Source organism: Dipodomys merriami, unplaced genomic scaffold, assembly GCF_024711535.1.
Source record: "Dipodomys merriami isolate MVZ:Mamm:240054 unplaced genomic scaffold, mDipMer1.0.p SCAF_213, whole genome shotgun sequence".
NCBI lineage: Eukaryota > Metazoa > Chordata > Mammalia > Rodentia > Heteromyidae > Dipodomys > Dipodomys merriami.
This window is the reverse complement of record NW_027203527.1, coordinates 1,036,439-1,056,368: the sequence shown is the minus strand read 5'-3', so window position 1 is coordinate 1,056,368 and position 19,930 is coordinate 1,036,439. Positions and strand designations below refer to the sequence as shown.

General features: G+C 43.1%; 1 protein-coding gene across 1 annotated transcript in view; it reads left to right on the top strand.

Annotated features, from left to right (window-relative positions):
* LOC138834386 (synaptic vesicle glycoprotein 2C) overlaps positions 1-17,972 on the top strand; it is a 143,107-nt gene extending 125,135 nt beyond the window's left edge. The window contains exons 9-13 of the mRNA XM_070033019.1: positions 2,872-3,036; positions 3,696-3,829; positions 5,635-5,838; positions 6,282-6,441; positions 16,048-17,972. Of these exons, the coding sequence (XP_069889120.1) occupies positions 2,872-3,036; positions 3,696-3,829; positions 5,635-5,838; positions 6,282-6,441; positions 16,048-16,231 (847 nt within the window). The 3' untranslated portion in view covers positions 16,232-17,972. The remainder of the gene's footprint in view (positions 1-2,871; positions 3,037-3,695; positions 3,830-5,634; positions 5,839-6,281; positions 6,442-16,047) is intronic.
* The last annotated feature ends 1,958 nt before the right edge of the window (positions 17,973-19,930 follow it).

The window sequence follows — 19,930 nt, the reverse complement described above, 5'->3', positions numbered from 1 at the left end:
GAAGTTCATGCTGATGTGTTACTTGGCCTGCATTCATAAGTTGAGAGAGTTGGTTTAGAATATTCAAAGTCATTCTAATCTAGTTTCTAAAAATATTCATTACTCTTAAAGGGAAAAAGGACTAAAAAGTGATTTACATTAGGTGCCTACTGTGTTAAGAGGGAGTTAGGTACAAGAAGACAAAATAAGTTCAAGGGAAGTCTCATGCTCAAGGTGTGAAGGGTTCCTGGAGAGTCATTCTGGGTCACATTCATTGCTGATCAGATTTTCAATTTTATGACTTCTATATCCCTGATACCTCAGTGGTGCCTAACATTTAAGAGACAGTCAGCAGACTTTTGCTGCGTAAGTAAAGTACTAGCTAAACCTCCTCCACGTCCTTGATGTAGGTGCCAGGGTAATATCTTTCCCTGGTTGTTGCCAATTTTAAGTTTTCGTGACATCCACGGTGCATCCTTGAGTCATTTGTTAATGGTACCACCGCCACCACTGTAACTGACTCACAGTCTATGAGAGCAGGGGCTGAGGCACAGCTGGTTGAGGAATGCTGATGACAAGGACATGAAATGATAGAAATGACTCATGCTGTCTTCTGAGCCCCTCAGTGTCATGGGCACTTCACATACCATTCAATATGGCAACCATACAGGGGAGCTGGAGTCTATCTACCATTATCCCACTATTAAGAGGTGTGGGAAACTAAAGCTTAGCTAACTAGTCAAAGTGAAAAGTAGCAAGACTAAGATTTGAACCCTGCAAACCCCTCCTTCCTGTACAGCAAAGTGTCACTGAGGATAAAAACTAGAGCCGGGCTTTCCGAACCAGATACATCTGAACACTCCCCTGGGCCTTCCTCTTCCAGAGTCTCTGTTTATCAAGTCAGAAGAGAGCCAAGTTCAGGGGTACTGATCAGAGGGCTCTACTTTGGGAACTATCACATTAAAGCATTATTGTCCAATAGAAATATAATCTGAGTCACAGATGTCATTTTAAGTGTTCCAGTAACCACACACACGCATACACAAACACACAAAGGTTAGAAGAAACATAAAATTAATTTTATTCAACTCATTGTCCTCAAATAGTAGTATTCTAACACATAATTGGTATGAAAATTATGAATGAATAATTTTACATCTTTTTTTTACATTAGCCTTCAAGATCTCCTGGTATTTCATGCTCATAGAATGTCTCACATTGGCTAGCCACAGTGTCACTGCCTCAGAGTCACTCTAGAAATGACCTGGATTTTCAGATAGTTACTGAATATTCAACATTGGAAAATGGGGCTCTGCTCCAGGTTAACAGTTTCACAATAATAAAGGAACCAGGAAAGATCATCCATTCGCGAGCGGTCATTCCTGGGTCCCAGGAGTTTGGACCACTAATCTAGGAAACTGTTTCTCAATCAGCCTGTGACAAGAATGACATTAGGATGTCATGTGTCTTAGAGTCCATTTGCGCTGCCATAACAAAACACCTGTGATCAGCTAAGTTATCCATATTAGGCATTTGTTATTCAACATTTCCAGAGCAAGACTTGGAACCCCAAAATCAAGGTACTAGGATGTTTGGTGATGCTGAGGGCTTGGGCTCTGCTTCCACATCCTCTGGGGGTATGAACTCTATGTCCTCACAGCATAGGAAGAAAACGAGGAAGAAGGGAGAAGGAGACAGCTCCTGATAATAGGTTTGAACTCAGGGCCTCACCTTTGCGCAGCTTATTTGCTCAATTCATACTCTACCACTTGAGTCATGCCTCCAGCCCAGCTTTTTTTCTGATTATTTTGGAGATAGAGTCTCACAAACTTTTCTGCTCAGGCTGGCTCCAAATCTCAGTCCTCCGGATCTCACCCTCATGAGTAGCTAGGATTACAGGTGTGAGCCTACCTTCTACACATGTATTTTTTTTTCTGTATATACTTTTATTGTAAAAATACTATACAGAGGGGTTATAGTTACATGAGTAAGGTAACGAGTACATTTCCTATCGAACATTGTTACCTCCTCCTCTGTTTTCCCCTACCATCCCTTCCTTCCCCATATCCCCAACTCTTCCCTTTCCCCACACACCCCCCCCCAAGTTGTAAAGTTCGTTTCCAACATAGTGTCTTGTACATCTCATTGTTACAATGGGTCAACCTGTATCCTCATTTCAGCATTTTGTTATTTCCCTTCCCCTCCCCAAATTAGAAAAAAATGTATATACAAGAAGCAGGGCACCAGAATCAAATACAGTGAAAACAAGGGTTATGCCATGGGGGAAGAACATACAAAAGAAACAAAAAAATCACATAGTACATTATAAATTCATTAAAAACAATAGCAAGAAAGATAAAAACATGTGTGTCCCTATCTTGGGGTTCATTTTGCTTAGCATCATCTTATATGGTCATATGTACATAGCTTTTGACCTTTTCTGCTTGTCCTAGACATACCAGGCATAGATCCTATGGTTTCCCTTATTTGCAATAACATATATTACTCTTTATTAAACCTTTTCCTGACTGCCCTATTTCTTAATATAACATATTAGGATCTAAGACTCAATTTGGAAGGTCATATTCAGATCATAGAACTGTGTGTGTGTATATACAGAAGGGGGTTCTTTCTGAACCCCCTTTCTTTGTAAAGAAAGGGCTCAAGAATTACACACTGGAGTTTTCCAGCTAACTCCAACCTACCTCTTGAGCTTAATTTTTGTAGATAATCTTGGGTCGGGGGTTCAACAACCATAGTGTAATGGTTTATTCAACAGTTACAAGGAGTCGTTCATAACTGGAATTACTTCTCTAGTATCCACTACCCATCTGAAATGCTAGGACGTATGTGCCAGAACCTTTATAAACTCACATTTTGTTGTCTTTGCAGGTACTATGGATTATCTGTGTGGTTCCCTGACGTCATTAAACATCTGCAGTCTGATGAATATGCACTGCTAACTAGAAATGTGCAAAGGGATAAATATGCAAATTTCAGTATTAACTTCACAATGGAAAATCAGATTCATACTGGAATGGAATACGACAATGGCAGGTCTAGAATCTTTGATCTAATTTAACTTGCTACCGAATCACACAAAGCTGATTTCTTACTAAGATTCAGTGCCCTGAAACCTACAGTTGTGCTTTTGTTTTAGTGTGTACATCCAGTCATTTTCAGGTAGAATTTCGATATTCCTAACTGGGCTTTAAATCTACTCACCCACATCAGTTACTTCACTTAAACTTCTAAAACTGAGTTGTTTTACATTTATTAAGCTGGCCTTTGACTGGTGTGAAAAAAATGTAGCATCCTCAAGAGCAATAAGAGTAACTTAAGGGCTGGGGGCGTGGCTTGAGCTGTAGAGCACCTGACTAGCAAGTGCAAGAGTCCCTGCGTTCAAATCCCAGTAACTGCAAATTAAAAAAAAAAAAAAAAGTCACTGTAAAGTAAAGAATATTGGAAAATAAGATGCAAAGTAGAGTTATTTAATTTAGAGAAGAAACCTGAAATCCAGCCAAAGGAGAGGACATACAGGCACAAAGAGCTTAGAAAATCCAGCAGTCAACATTTCTATGATTAAGAAAGTCTAAAGTGGGGATGTCATATCTTTAAACTTGTTTGACTTAGCCGTGAACTCCACTGACATGAATGTGTGTGTGTGTGTGTGTGTGTGTGTGTGTGTGTGTGTGTGTGGTGTGCATGTCGAACAGATTCCTAGGAGTGAAGTTCAAGTCCGTAACTTTCAAAGACTCCGTGTTTAAGTCCTGCACCTTTGAGGATGTGACCTCAGTCAACACCTACTTCAAGAACTGCACCTTTATCGACACCATTTTCGACAACACAGGTAGGTGTGGGCTTCGCATGGCTCCTGCTGGGGCCTTTGCGGAGGGTTTTTCTCCTGGCAGAAATGTGATAACCCCGTGACAGTGTGGCCAGATGTCTAGACTGAAGCGTAAATGAACAAGTTTCCTGAATGAGGCTGAATCAAAGGTCTGCTTGTATTGTTTTGCCTTGCCCAGGTTCAAAATTGGTATAAAAAATCTCATTGTGGGTAATTTTTAAAGCAAAGATTTCTGTAATAATCCAAGTCTCAAAATCTGGTGTTCCTCTAAGTCAACAACATGTGGCTATTTAATGGGACATTAAGTATAATGTTTTAGCTCACTCCATATACATCTGGGAAGCTCCCTAAAGAAGCAAAGGAAGAGAACAGAGCATCAATTTAACACCATGATATTCTATCTCACACCACGGGTCATCAGATACTTCTTATCTCGTATAGTTTACCCAATATTTGAGTTTTAAAAAATTAAGAAATTTAGCCAGGTGTCAGTGGCTTGTTCCTGTCATCCTTGCTACTCAGGAGGCTGAGATCTGTGGATCAATATTCAAACCCAGCCCAAACAGGAAAGTCTGTCAGACTCTCATGTCCAATAAATACTGTAACTTTTTTTGGGGGGGAGGGTCTGGTCGTGGGGCCTGAACTCTGTGCCTGGGCACTGTCCCTCAGCTCTTCAGCTCAAGGCTAGCACTCTACCACTTGAGCCACAGCGCCACTTCCGACTTTTTTCTTTTTACTTATGTGGTGCTGAGGAATCGAACCCAAGGCCTCATGCATGCAAGACAAGCGCTCTACCACTGAGCCACCTTCCCAGCCCCAGACTGTACTTTTTTTAAAAGCTAACAGTAAAACTGTGGCTCAAGTGGCAGATGCTAGTCTTGAGCAAAGAAACTCAGGGACACCGCCAGGCCCTGAGTTCAGTCTAATGCTAGCATACACACACACACACACACACACACACACACACACACACACACACACACACACACACACACACACACACACACACACAAATGAGGCTAGAATGACAGCTTTCTGCTGGCACGGAGATCTGTGTCTGCTCTGCCTTTTTCATGTGTACACAGGAGCCAGCTCTTCTCAGTACTACGAGAGAAAGCCAGCAAGTGTCTTTGCTTTTGTAAACAGGGTCACTGATCACCCTCTTCTAACCACATGACCTCAGAAGACCAGCATTTCATTATTTTATTTTTCTGATAGACCATAATAACAAAAAAGATGCAAGTCCTCTTACGTAGACCCAAATTTAACCCAATTTAAACAACACACTGAATGCTAGTGACCTTCAAGTGAAGCTGACTCTTGTCCCTCCGTGGATTCAGCCACATGGACCTGAAATTGCAGCCTCAAAAACCCAAGAACAGTCCCAGAAAATGACCATCCACGGCCAATTCATTAACATGTGTGCATGTGTACACACACACACACACACACACACACACACACACACACACACACACACACTTAAAACAAAGAGTAAGCAAGTAATCTAATTAATAATGGCCAATTACAGAAAGTCAGAAGATAATTGGACTCTTTAGTCTAATTGATTCCTTATTCATTAAAGATGCCCCATCATTCTACCTCTTTTTATATACAGTATCAAGCTAGACTTCATTCATGGCCAGGAGAGGATATAAAGTGTCAAGCCAGCACAGGGCCTAAGGTGCTCAAAGAATTTCTAGTACCATGAGGCTTTATGAAATTCTCCACAGGGTTTCTGATACAGGTGCTCACCTGTTACTTCTACCTGGCAAGAGTTTGATGAGTTGTCTTTGCTGTTTCTACAGATTTTGAGCCATATAAATTCATTGACAGTGAATTTCACAACTGCTCGTTTTTTCACAATAAGACCGGATGTCAGATTACTTTTGATGATGACTACAGTGCCTACTGGATTTATTTTGTCAACTTCCTGGGGACACTGGCAGTGTTGCCAGGAAACATTGTGTCCGCTCTCCTGATGGACAGAATTGGGCGTTTAACCATGCTAGGTAGGTACTGGGGTTCAAGGAAGGATGAGAGTGGTGCCTGTTTCTTTCTGGGCTCTCTGTCCCTTAAAGATTTGCAGTTCAGGAGGAGAAACCCTTACCTCTTTCATTAGGATACATCTCTAATGAAAACGATGTCTAATTACATTTCATTTGAGCAATTGCCATGAGTTAACGGACTGAAAAACTAATTAGGTGTAACTAATGTATATTTTTCCACTCAAGTTGTTGGTTAATGGGCTCTATGTATTTCATACTTGCTGCCTTCAGAAGTCAGTGAGAGGGTTGACCTTTCAAACAGGTGAATGTACTTGGACTTGAGATTTATGGAGCCCAGTCAGCAGCTTCTCCATGGGATTGTTTTCTGGAGCGATCTCAGTAACTCAAAGGTCCTTGCTTGCTGAGATGACAGGCAACACTCAGCCTTCTGTCTGTGTTGTTGGCAGGTGGCTCTATGGTGCTTTCAGGGATCAGCTGCTTCTTCCTTTGGTTTGGCACCAGTGAATCTATGATGATAGGCATGCTCTGCCTGTACAATGGATTGACGATCTCAGCCTGGAACTCTCTCGATGTAGTTACTGTGGAGTTGTACCCCACAGACCGGAGGTATGTTGAAACGGGCCTCTAGGAGAAAGGGGCTCCAAGACACTGGCAAATTGTGACAAAGTGAACCCAGCTGCTGCTTCCCCCAAGAAAGTAAAAACAAAAAAAAAATCGGAAAAGCCATTAGCTCATGCAATTGTAGGTTCTACTTATATCTCTTGAAAGGAAACTAATTCCTAGCAATAATTAATAAGGTAGTGAAGGCGCTGAAGAAATTGACTTGTCTCCATGAGGTAATTTGTTGGCTAATGATAAGAAGGAGTTGTAAGCTTTTGGTGAACATTAGTAAAAAAAAAAAATTTGTGCTGGTCCTAGGGCTTGATCTCAAGGCCTAGGTGCTGTCCGTGAGCTTTTTGGCTCAAGGCTAGTGCTCTACCACTTGAACTATAACTCCACTTTGGCTTGTCAGTAGTTAGAGATAAGTCTCCTGGACTTCCTGTTGGGGTTGGCTTTGAAACATGGTCCTCCTATCTCGGTCTCCTGAGTAGCTACGATTACAGGTGTGAGCCACTGGCACCTGACTGAAGATTAGCATTTAATAACCTACTTTGGCCCACATGTTGTAGAGCTTTCTAGTCCTAGGAGGGTTATTACCCCCCACTTGCAGGTCTCTGCTTGAGCTCTGAGTTTAACAGATGAGTGCCTAGAATATGTCTTTTGACTTTCCTGGTCTATTGGAGGAAAGCCCAACACATTCCAGATAGCTGGAGGAAATTTACTCATCCAGTCCTAAAATGAAGTCACAACTAGTTTATAATTCCTATCAGCAAAGGCCTAGAATGTAAGGCTTTGGGCTAGTGCTTTACAGCTGAATAGTTAAAAGCTGAACTGATGCTCTGTTTCACCATTTGACATGGGCTTTTTACCACTTCCTACCTTATATTTCATGCCCAAGTCTTAAGCTCTGTCTCTGTGTAAGCCTCTTATTGGAGTATTTTGCAGAATTTGGAATATAGAGCAGGAGGGGTTTTCCCTCCTGTAGAATACTGACTTGCTGAGTCCCCAGTGCTGGCCCTGTTCCTTTGGTTTATTGGCCACATTCAGGAGCATCTTTTCCTGGGTTTACAAGAACCCTAGAAGTCTTGCTGTAGAATACCGCCACACTCACAAATCCCGGATGTCTCCTTGCTAAACATTTTCATTCTGACCCTAGTGAGCTTCTATGCTATACACAGGCTCTGGAAACCATCTGAGTAACATTAGTTGTAACACAGTAGAGCTCATAATAAAGCTACATAGAGATGCCAGAGGGAAGGAGAATTGTAATTGCCAATTGTAATTGCCCATGACCCTGAACTCACGTTCAAGCTGACACCTGATCCTGACACAGGCCCAGCTTTGATACTGAGGCACTCACTAGCCTGGTTGAACCTGAAAGTCAAGATAAGTGGCCCCAACTATAAGGATCAGAGAGCCACAGAGACCCTCAAGTGGCCTATGCACCTGTTTATTTGGAGACACTCACCTGTCCCTCTTTTCCACTCTCATGGGTTGGTGACCACATGCCAAGTGTTGCCTTAATGGAGTCCTAGGATAGCTCAAGTCAAAGCAAAGGTCATCTGGGAAGAATACCAAGGAAGACAAGACTGTGTAAAAAGGCTGAGGACGTGCCTCAAGTGGTTGAACATTTGTCTGGCAAGCATAAGGCAATGAGTTCAATTCCCAGTACTGAAAAAAGAAAGAAAAAAAAGAGTAAGAAAAAAAGAAGAAAAGAAGTAATGATAGGTTGAACTAATCTTAGTCACCATTCACTATACTTCTCCCGCCCCTTCCCCGCCCCTGCCCCGTGGGGCTTGAACTCTGGGCCTGGGCACCGTCCCTCAGCTCAAGGCAAGTGCTCTACCACTTGAGTCACAGCGCCACTTCCAGTTTTCTGGTGGTTTATTGGAGATAAGAGTCTCATGGACTTACCTGCCTGGACTGACTTTGAACCACGGTCCTCAGATCTCAGCCTCCTAAGTAGCTAGGATTACAGGCATGAGCCACAGGTTCTTGGCAACTATGTCCATTTTTCACCTCCCTTCTTTTCCCTTACCCCATTGTGGTCAAACTCCAAAGTCAGAAATGAAGCCACTGTGGTGTAGGCCACATGATTGGCTCATCAGGGTTGAGGCTTGCTATCCATCATCTAGGCAGTGGCTCTCTGCTGCCACCATGTGACCATGATGCAGTTTCACCGGCCACGCTTCCTGTGCCTTCCAGTCTGGGGACTTGTCTTCCCCCCCATGTAGCTTATTTTAGGCAAGGAGATAGTAATGCCCCCAGCCTCCCACTGAGGCCTCCAATGCTGAGCAGTCAAAACCAGAAGGCCATCTCCTGGGTGTCTTTCTTTGGGCAATGTGATCCTACTTTCCCTGGCCACTGGCTGCTTTCTCCCCTCACTCTCCTGTGTGTACCCTTCAGACATAAGGATTTTAAAATAAAACCCCAAAGGTTTCTATGTAGTGCTCCCTTCGAACCTGCCATCTGCCACTGTCACCCAGAACTCTGGGATTTGCTAACAGCAAACCTCAGCCCGGAATTAGTCCCCCTCAGGACAGCTCCTGTGTAAACAAAGAAGGGCTCTCATTTTCTTTCCAGTACCCCCTGTAATCACCACTCTCTTGCTGACCAGCTGTGTGTCTGTCCAGGGAAAGACTCAGCACAGCTGTGCCTCTGTTCTCTCAGATGAAAAAGGAGGAACTTGAAATAAATGGCCTCTCAGGTCTTCCCTTATACTTCTAGAATTCTCCTTGTCACCATCATTATCTGGTGTTCTATAGTGCAATTTCTTTCATTCTTCCTTAAATACATTCTCCCCCTGTGATCATAAAGCAAGATAATCACTTATTTTTTGGAGATCATGTTATAAAGAAATCTTTCAATTATCCTTACTAACTAATCTATGTACTTCATCATCTTACCTTGCTTTATTTTTTGCCTAATGCCATTTCATCAATTAGATGTTTACATTTAGGTGTTTGATTATGTATTGTGTATGTTTATATTTTTTTTCTTTATATTTGATTTTTCTTCATTTTACCATTATATATGTTTACACACTGGTCATTCAACCAATGTCAGATTCACTTTGTCTCTGGAAGTTAGAAGTGGAAGTTCAGGCTGGGCATGGCACTACATACCTGTAGTCCAGTGACTTGGAAGACTGAGGTGCACAGAAGTCTTGAGTCCAAGAGTTCAGAGCTAGCCTGGGAAACCTAGAGAGATTCTGTCTTAGGAAAAAAGAAGTGGAAGGTGAAGGGGTGGAGAGTGTATGTCCCCTATCCCCACAGCCTTGTTACTAGGTGTTGGATTACAATGGGAACAAAACCTGCCAAATAGACAAACAAGCACAGAGCAGTCATTTAGCCTGAGCTACAGGAAGTGACCTCATCATCCACAGGTACGAACCAGCCCTTGCAATAAAGCATCATGGGTACATGACAGAGGCAGCAGGATCACCAGGCTTGGGGCCCCATCAGGCCACTGCCAAGTCCTCCTGAATGAGGAGCTGCAGGTCTTGTGGGCTCTAGGATCTAGTCTGCACCGAGTACTGTATCACAGAGTTGAGGTTGCGGGGCCCAGGACATGGGTAGGGACAGCTTGTGATGCTGCATAAAGAACATCCTATGAACCCACGGCATGGCTGGATCCCCCTCATATCACTGATGGATGAACCATCCTCTCCATGCTCATGAAGAAGCCTTCTCATGCTGATCTCCAGAATGATAGCCAAAGACGAAATAGCCAATCCCAGCCTGTCCATTCCTGATTAACCTGCTGTACATTCTAAGATAATATTTCTTAGGGACAATTTATCTAACACACTGTTTATACTGAAGTGTTTTTTATCTCTCTTTTTATTAGTGTACATGAATTGTATGAAGTTTTCACTGTACTATCTCCATACATATATATACATATCTTGACCAAATTCACCCCCTCTATTACTCTTGCTATGCTGAAGTACTCTTTTGTAATTTTTTATTGTTATTAGAAAGGTGATATGCAGAGGGATGTGGGTTTTTTTTAATTTTTATGCTGATGAACTTTTTTTTTTGGTTGGTCATGGGGTTTGAACTCTGGGCCTGGGCACTGTCTCTCAGCTCTTCAGCTCAAGGCAAGCACTCTACCACTTGAGCCACAACACCACTTCTGGTTTTCTGGTGATTTATTGGAGATAAGAGTCTCACCAACTTTCGTGCCTGGGCTGGCTTTGACCTGCTATCCTCAGAATCTCAGCCTCCTGAGTAGCTAGGGTTACAGGTGCAAGCCACCAGTGCCCAGCTTATGCTGAACTACTTTTAAGACAAATCACCACCCCACCATGTAATGTTAAGTTGGAGATCGCATCTGAGGCCAGCCCAGGCAAAAGCGTAAGACCCTGAATCTAAATCTGAAAAAAAAAAAAAAAAAGCAAAACTAAGAAACAAAAGCACCTGCTCTGAGTCCAGCAATGGGGATTGCTGACAAGAAGCATCAACTCACCTGGTAACAGGATGCACTGCTATGTGGCTGTGTTCACAGGCCTTGGCCTCAGATGAACTAGGAGTTGCTACTCAGTGCCAGTACTTGCTTGTCCTATAATTATGTATCTTGGCCCAGGCCCACATTTCCTAGCTAGGTTTACCCAATAAATCATAAAACACAAAGCCTTCCATTCTTACCTGTCGGCAAAGATTTGATTTCAACAGGAATGAGCAACAGGAAGCCCCTGGATGGTGGGAGTAGGAGGGAGATGGAGAGTTGCTTTGGGCCACGTCCTCTCTCAGCTCACAGCTCATGGGGAATTTCTTCTCTACGTGTGTGAGGGGGAGCAAGGCAGGGTTGGGGAGTGGAGTGGCCAGGTTGCCTCTCGTGAAGGAAGATGCTACCCACGTGAGTAAGGCAAATTTTCCCTATTTTTAAAGTTCAGAAAGCAATTGAATCCAGTCTACTCCTTAAGAATACATAATTAGTTATGATTATCTCTAAATAGTTGTTCAAAAGAGTTTCCACTCAACAGAATTCGTTCTTTTTCTCTCAGCCTAGTAATACCCGTTAAAATGCCAAGTACAGCTGAGTGCTGGTGGCTCACATCTGTAATCCTAGCTTCTCAGGAGGCTGAGATCTGAGGAGCTCCATTCAAAGCCAGCTCGACCCAGAAAGTTCATAAGACTCTTCAATTAAGCACCAAAAAAGCTGAGGCTCAAGTAGTACAGCACTAGCCTTGAACAAAAAATGCTTGAGGACAGAAAACAAATGCCCATTACATTCTTTTTTAATTTTGCTGGTCCTGGAGCTTGAACTCAGGGCCTGGGCACTGTTCTTGAGCTTTTGATCTCAAGGCTACCTCTCTATCATTATCTAAGCCACAGCTCAATTTCCTAAAATACCCATTACAAAAGCCTATCTCCAACTTTTCTGGAAGACCTTAGGAAATTCTTGAGTTTACCTTGAGTGTGGCAGGCATCCCTGGGCTGGTCCTGGGAAAGGGTGCTCCAAGGACTGGAGCTACAACAAGGACTACTGAGCCCCCTCCAGAATGGAACATGGAGTAAAACATGCCCATGCCAATCCTAGTGCCCCTGAGCCTGTAGGGTGAGACTAGAGGAGGTGCATGGAGTAGAGGAGATGCTTCAGAAAGGGGAGACATTTCCCTTGGCAAAAACCAACAACAACCATGAGCTGGGAAATGCACCCAAAGTAGGGAACTGGATGAATGCAAGAGCAGGAAGGAGAAGAGGAAGGAGGGGATGGCTTGGGTGGGATCCGTTCCCTCTCTGCTCTTCCTGAATACAGCATACAATGCTGCCTGATCTTCTCTAGCAGAGAGCAGTTCTGTGTGTGAGAATCTACCTTTAACAGGTAGATTTCATGGGCTGAGCCTACATCTTCTTTACTGCAAGTCTTCTCAAATGAAATGCACCACTTAATTTTTCCCTATTAATGTACCTATGGGTGAAGTAGCTATTCAGCCAGACTTTTCAAAAATGTTTGACACATGCCAGGCACCGCCCTAGGCACTTCGAGTATCCAGTATCCTTTTCGTCTCAATACTGTCAAAAACACTCACAGCTGGTTTGGCACTAAGACCAGGAGAAAAAAAATAGAAAAGAAAGACATTAGATGAGTGAGGCCAGATATGACGGTGCACACCTGATATCACAGCTACTCAGATTAGGAGCTAAGGCATAGGATTATGGTTCAAGGCTACCCTAAGTAAAAATGTTAATGACAGACTATCTCAACAAACAAGCTAGGGAAAGGTAGCTTGTGACTGTAATCTCAGCTATTCTGAAGACAGAAGAAGGAGGGTCACAGTCTAAAGCCAGCCCTGCACAAAAAGCAGTAAGATCTTATCTGAAAAAATAACTAGGAACAAAAAAAAAGCATGGCTCAAGTAGTGAAGCACTTTCCCTGCAAATGTGAGGCCAAGTTCAATACTACCTTCTCCAACCCCAAAAGAGAGGCTAGATGTGTGGACAATGCTTTTCTCAGTCCAGAATGGAGTCGGCAGTTCCCTTTTCCCAGCCTCCAATTAAAACATAAAACAATGTAAATAAACCACAACCCACTTAACCAGGCAGTCTCCTGAGAAGCTACCAGGTAGCCTCAATTTGTGGATACTACCCTACCCCCCCACCCCCCCCCGCCCATTGGCTAAGTCTAAGTTCCCATGTCCCGTGCCCCGTTCCACACCACACCAGCAGGTCATCGTCTGGGAAAGCATAGCTACTCTAATTCTACAGCATAGCCAATGCCACGTGGGTTATTCTGCAGTATCAGCATCAAGAGACTTCTTCATGACAGCACAAGGTTTTCATTGTGCCTATCAGCAACACATACACGGCTGATTTCCCTAGCAGCACCCACTTTTGCCTTAACACCACAAGGTGTAACTGATACTTTAGGAATCTAAAATCTAGAAACTAAAATGTACTTTAAAGCTGGGGCACGGGCTCACACTTATTATCCTAGCTTCTTGGACAGCTAAGATCTGAGGGTCACAGTTCAAAGCCAGCCTGAGCAGCAAAGGCCACAAGACTCTTTTCTCCAACAGTTTAAAAAAAAGCCAGAAGTGGAAGTTTAGCTCAGATGGTAGAGCTCTAGCCTTGAGTGAAAGGCTAAGCAAGAACACGAGGCCTTGAGTTCAAGTCCTAGTACTGGCACCAAGAAAGAAAGAAAAGAAAGAAAGAAAGAAAAGAAAGAAAGAAAGAAAGGAAAGAAAGAAAGAAAGAAAGAAAGAAAGAAAGAAAGAAAGAAAGAAAGAAAGAAAGAAAGAAAGAAAGAAAGAAAGGAAAGAAAGAAAGAAAGGCTAAGCAAGAACATGAGGCCTTGAGTTCAAGTCCTAGTACTGGCACCAAGAAAGAAAGAAAGGAAGAAAGAAAGGAAGAAAGAAAAGAAAGAAAGAAAGAAAGAAAGGCTAAGCAAGAACATGAGGCCTTGAGTTCAAGTCCTAGTACTGGCAAGAAAGAAAGAAAGAAAGAAAGAAAGAAAGAAAGAAAGAAAGAAAGAAAGAAAGAAAGAAAGAAAGAAAGAAAGAAAGAAAGAAAGAAAGAAAGGCTAAGCAAGAACATGAGGCCTTGAGTTCAAGTCCTAGTACTGGCACAAAGAAAGAAAGAAAGAAAGAAAGAAAGAAAGAAAGAAAGAAAGAAAGAAAGAAAGAAAGAAAGAAAGAAAGAAAGAAAGAAAGAAAGAAAGAAAGTTTAAAATCAGTAAAACAAGCTTGTCTGAAAGACCTACACAGTGTATGATTTCAAGTAAATGACATCCAACTGTGGAGATGAGAGACATGGAGATGGTTGGGGTAGGAGAGGGGACGAAAAGGTAGAGAACAGGTGATTGAATTTTATTGTCGTGTACAGAGGGTTTACAGATACAGAGGGTTTTTTTCAGGGCAGAGAAACATTCTACGTGGTTTGATAATGATGGCCATGTGTCATTGCATATTTGCCAAAGCCCAGAGAATATTCAGTATCAAGAGTGAACCCTAATATTGGCAGAAAACATCAGTTACTGATAATGCAATCACTCACCAATATTATAATTATAATAAATTCACCACATCCGTGCATAAAGAGAGGAAACCGGGACAATTAGAAACCGAAATCTGCTTAGATCCTAAGAAACCAGCCAGAAGCCATTTCAGCCTTGTAGCATCATCTCCATGGAGATGGGGGGGGGGGTAGTTGGGTGCACTTTGGTACCCAACCTGCAGCTTCCAGCAGTTTTATTTGAAAATGCTTATCAGTATATTAAATCTCCTTATCTTTCTGGTGGTTATTTTCTTTTTTTATTATTTTATTGTAAAGATACTGGTCAGAGGGTTACAGTTACATGAGTAAGGCAATGAGTACATTACTTGTTTGGTTATTTTCTAACAACAAAAAAACAAAAACAAAAACAGGAGAATACAAAACTAGCTCGCCCTCTTCCCAAGAAAGCCCTCATTCCATTCCATCCAATATTCTACTTTCTCTATTCTCATTCCAAACCACTGCCTTCAGCAGACCACTTCCTCTGCTCCCTCAGTTTCTTAGCCAAAAAGAAAGTCTATTTTCTCCCCTCTATTAAGAGTATTTTACCCAGTGAGGTCATCGGCAGTACATTAATACAGGCACTGAGTCCCTGCAGCTCAGGGATACGCAGTGATTTCTTTCCAGTGGAGTGTGAAGAAGAAAATCAGCACAATTAATTGCTCAGGTTGTGAGGGACACATATCTAAGCAAGGATACATAGTTGCTATGACTTGCCAGAGGAAAAATCCAAACTTACTACTTTACAAATCCAAGGAAGGTGCAGTTCTAAATGCACAGAAGATGCATTTCCTTTCTGGTTAAAAGAAAAGAAAAGAAAAGGACCATAAACTTGCCTTGCTTTGAATGTACCTTTCATACTCAGTGAACCCCAGTGAGAACCCAAAAGAAGGACTAGCATCAAGACAGAAGAAAATTTATATTTTCCTATGATGTCAGTGAGAGATCACAATATGAACAAAATTTAGTTTCCTGCCCAGAAGACCACAGTGAGTCCACTCAATACATTTACTTTGTCCTTTCCAAAGAATACCGTAAGAAATGGGATGAGGGCAGAGTGGGATGGTAGTGTAATCTCATTTACTCATGAGGCAGAAATCAGAAGGATTACAGTTCAAGGCCAACATGGGCAAAACATTAGATCACATCTTGCCAAAAACCTGGGGCTAGTAACTAATGCTATAATTCTAGATAATCAGGAGCTGAGATCTGAGGATCAAGGTTCAAAGCCAGCCCAGACACACAAATCCAAGAAACTCTTATTCCAATTAACCATTTAAAAAGCTGGAAGTGGTGGTGTGGCCCAAGTGGTAGAGAGCCAACCCTGAGCCGTAAGAAAAAAAAAAAAACAACAACACACAAATGAAAGTACAAGGCCCTGAGTTCAAGCACAAAAAAAGAATAAATAAATAAAGAACAATCAAGGAAACAAGGAAGTCAACAGAAGGCTGTACATCTTCCTAAAGGTTTGCCGATAAGCATCTCATATGTGCTCCAATGACATACAACACAATGCACTTGAAAATTACTCCACAGGCCATGTGCATGTAAAACTAGAATCTTGGGGATCTAAGACCTTGCTGAATGGTGCCCATCTTTCTTTCCCTTACAGAGCAACAGGCTTTGGCTTCTTGAATGCACTCTGCAAAGCAGCGGCCGTCCTGGGAAACTTAATATTTGGCTCCCTGGTCAGCATCACCAAAGCCATCCCCATCCTGCTGGCCTCTACTGTGCTGGTGTGTGGCGGACTCGTGGGACTGCGCCTGCCTGACACACGAACCCAGGTTCTGATGTGATGGAACAAAAGCCATTCCTCTGTGTGTGTCCCTCCCCTGCCCTGAGTCACCTCTGCTCACTGGCTCAAGGCTTCTGATTTTTTTTTCCATACATAGAAAGGTGTCCAAGTATCAGAACACTCTCTGTGTGTCTCTCTCTGTCTCTCTCTTTGTATCTCTCTCTGTCTCTCTCTCTCTCTATCTCTTTCTGTGACTTAAAATGTGGATGCACATCATCTTTCCCCTCTTACGTGACTCGGTACTGGTTTTGTCATTTTGTTCTCTCTGTGCATTGTTGTTCTTCCTAACTGTGCCGCTCCATCCTCCAGAACAGTCAGTAGGAATATCTCTGAAGTTGGCTGGGCTTCCCTGGAATTCTGCTTCTTGGAGATTAGAAGTTAGACAGTCAGTGCTAGTGTTCTTACAAACAAGAGCCTGCTCCTAAGACAACAGGAACAGAAAATGTAAGTGGGCATATTGCTGCATTTGTGCTGAGGAAAGAGATTTTTTTCTTTGGTCAAACAGAGTGATATTTCCTGTTTACTTAGAAAAGAACACCCAGCAATTCTCGATTTTATAGCAGGGCCTCTCAAAGAAAACCATGGGGTATATGCTGGGCTGGGTGGGGCTCTTTCAAGCAAGACTGGAGTTGACTGCTGACAGGAAGAACAAAGCCTCTGTCAGTTAGCAGGAAAAAAAAATGGGCAAGCTACAGAAGTGAGATTTCTGACAGAGAGCCCGGATATAAACTTCTGACAAATCTAAGAGAAAAGAATCGTCGTATCTAGGAGTGAATGTGGCAGATGGTTCTGAATGCTTGACAGCCAACAAATCAGAGGGATCTTTTGCCTCCGTTTACCCCTCCCCCTCAGGCTATCATAGAACTTGCTAGAAAGTCTCTTCTTAAAAAAATTATACCTGCCTGCTTGATTCTACTATTCATAAGATATTCATGGAGATTGTGGGTGGACATCTAAATTGTCATTGAAGAAGAAAGTCACATCTAAAGCCATTTGGAAATGCAAATTGATTCTTGTTTCTGTACATCTTTCCTGAGAGGGCTTGTTGGTGAAGGTAGCGTAGCATTCACCTCCCTGGCTCCCATCACCAAAGTAGGCCTGGTCCTCCACCATCCCTCAGGCTGTGGCTGCTTTGTTCCAAGTAGGATCCCAGCCTGCCTGCACTCCTAAGGCACTACCTGGCTTACAGTACACCTCTCTGGGTGGCCATGTGCCTGCTTGTGTTACCTCTGGATTCTGCCTGGGCTCAGAGGGAAGAGGTCAGCAGGACTCTCCCAAGGGCAAGTGGTCAGCCTCCAGGCCCCCACCCCGCCTCCAGCTTGTCCATTTTACATATCTTCTTTGAAATCTGAAGCCTCCTTGTAGATTAACAGCCCATGACTAGCAGCCAGGAACAAATCCTGGATTTCAACAATATTCCTTTTTAAACTGCTTATGTCTTTAGAGGGTGATCTTTGTTCCTTATGACAGGCCACAGTCCTGGGGTGTCCAGAAAAATAAGCAAACTTGTGTTTTGCTTTAGAGTTGCCCCAGCGGTTCCCTGGGCTCCCCACTTCTCCTCCTCCCCCTCCCTGCCAAGCCCATCTACCTCACCCCTACCGCCCATTCCCTATGGTCTTCCTGGAACTCAGATTCTGTGAAAAGCTCTTGCATTGACATAACCTATTAATCCACCTTTCCTCTCAAGTAATTCAAGAGGCAGCCTGGTTTGGGGGAGCAGGGGTGGCAGGAAGAGGTTAGGTTTCTGGGGATACATATATGCTCCAAGCCAGAAAAATCAAATTGAAATCTACAAAGACAACGGGGGGGGGGGGGGAAAGCAATGAAGTCTAGACATGATTCCTTTGGAAGATACCACCAAAGAAATAACTTACGCTCGCTTCTTCCTCCTGTCATGTTCCAATGGGTTTAAACACACAAGAACATGCATGTTGTGTTGCTGTTTTTTCTATATGAGCTCATTTCCCTACCTATCTATTCCTTGATTTCTTTTTCTTTAAAAATCACCTGAGCATGTTATTTGGTTGAATGTTGGCATGTACTGAATTATCGCCATCTACTCATCCAAAAGGGAAGTAGACGTTTGCATGGATGTCTCTAGGCTTTTGTGATAGCTGATTTTGCTTACTAGATTTTTCTTTCACGTTGAACATGTCTCTATTTATCTATCATAGGGTCTAAATGCATTATCTATCTCCCCGGCTGCAAGGCATTGTTATTGACAAATTTTGAACACTAAGTTGGGTTCATGTGGGATAAACCAGCAGAATCTTTCCTTCATGAGACCTTCCATGCTGTGTGTCTGTCACAAGAGCCACCTTTGTCTTCTGTCACCTCACCTGAACTCCCAGGTGGCCCAAGAGGGATCTCTTCTAATCTCCTGGACAGTCTGTGGTCACAAACCTTCTTGGTCACCACCTTTGCCATCTTTGTTCACTTTTCTCTGCCCCTTCACAGTGTGTGTTACTGTCTAGTAGAGGGCTCAAGTTGTTTGCCAAGCCTGTGATGAGACCTGCAAGGCTCATTCTGGTTTGCCTAGAGATTAAGATACAACCCATGGAACAGAAACTCTGTTGTCTCAGTGGTACCTGGATGGGCAACTACCATCTCCTTCCATCCATCGTAGAAGGCAAAAGGAAGCTGGTGCAAGTTGAGCCACAGCTGGGTGCTGGTGGCTCATGCCTGTAATTCTAGCTACTCAGGAGTCTGAGATCTGAGGATCGCAGTTCAAAGCCAGTCCAGGCAGGAAAGTCCCCGAAACTCTTATCTCCAATAAACCACCAGAAAACTGGAAGTGGTGCTATAGCTCAAGTGGTAGAGCGCTCGCCTTGAGCTGAAGAACTGAAGGACAGCGCTCAGGCCCAGAGTTCAAGCCCCACGACCGAAAAAAAAAAAAAAATGGAAGCCACAGTCAGTCCCACTTGCTCGGATATTTCCAATTTCTTTTCTAACCCAACAGTTCCGCCACTGCCCAATGGGATCAATCCAAGAATGTTTCTCTTATGACCACCACCAAATCCTCTCCAAAAAAGAAAAAAACAGCCAAAGCATTGCCCCAAATTGTGACTTTAGTGCTGCCTGCTGTCCCAGGTATTGGATCCTAAGTCTCCAGTTCACACTCAGTGCTACTGCCTGACTTGTCTCACACCAGAGTACTGGCCTGGGAGGTAATGGAGGGATGCTAACCCAAGTCCCAGTAGGTACCCCAGATCTTGCTAGCACATAAGTCATTGAACATCTCTGCTCCTCAGTTTCCCTGACTATATAAAGGATTGATACTAGTCTGCTCTCTAAGACCCTAGCTGATAATCTTGAACATAGCCTCATCTTAATCTGTCACTTTGTGATGCTAAAGCCATCTATACAAGAATTGCCTTAGCTTAAACACTGATTAATCAGGAAATAAGAACAAAGAGAACAAGAAGTTGGAAGAACCTTCTGGAATAGGCCAGAGTAGAGTTCTGTTGTTGTCTGTGCACCCAGCTTCTCAGCATTCTGAGCATGTCTCAGTTCAAATGCCAGCTGGACTGTTCTCATTGCCCATCCAGGGAATGGGCCCTCCCTGGCAGATAGAACCATAGTTACAAGACTCTGACAACAGGGCTGTGGCAAAACTGGATCCTCTAGCAACCCTAATCACCTACTCCTTTGTCCTACAGTGTTTCAGTGATTTAACCTAAATAAGCAAATATGCCATTTA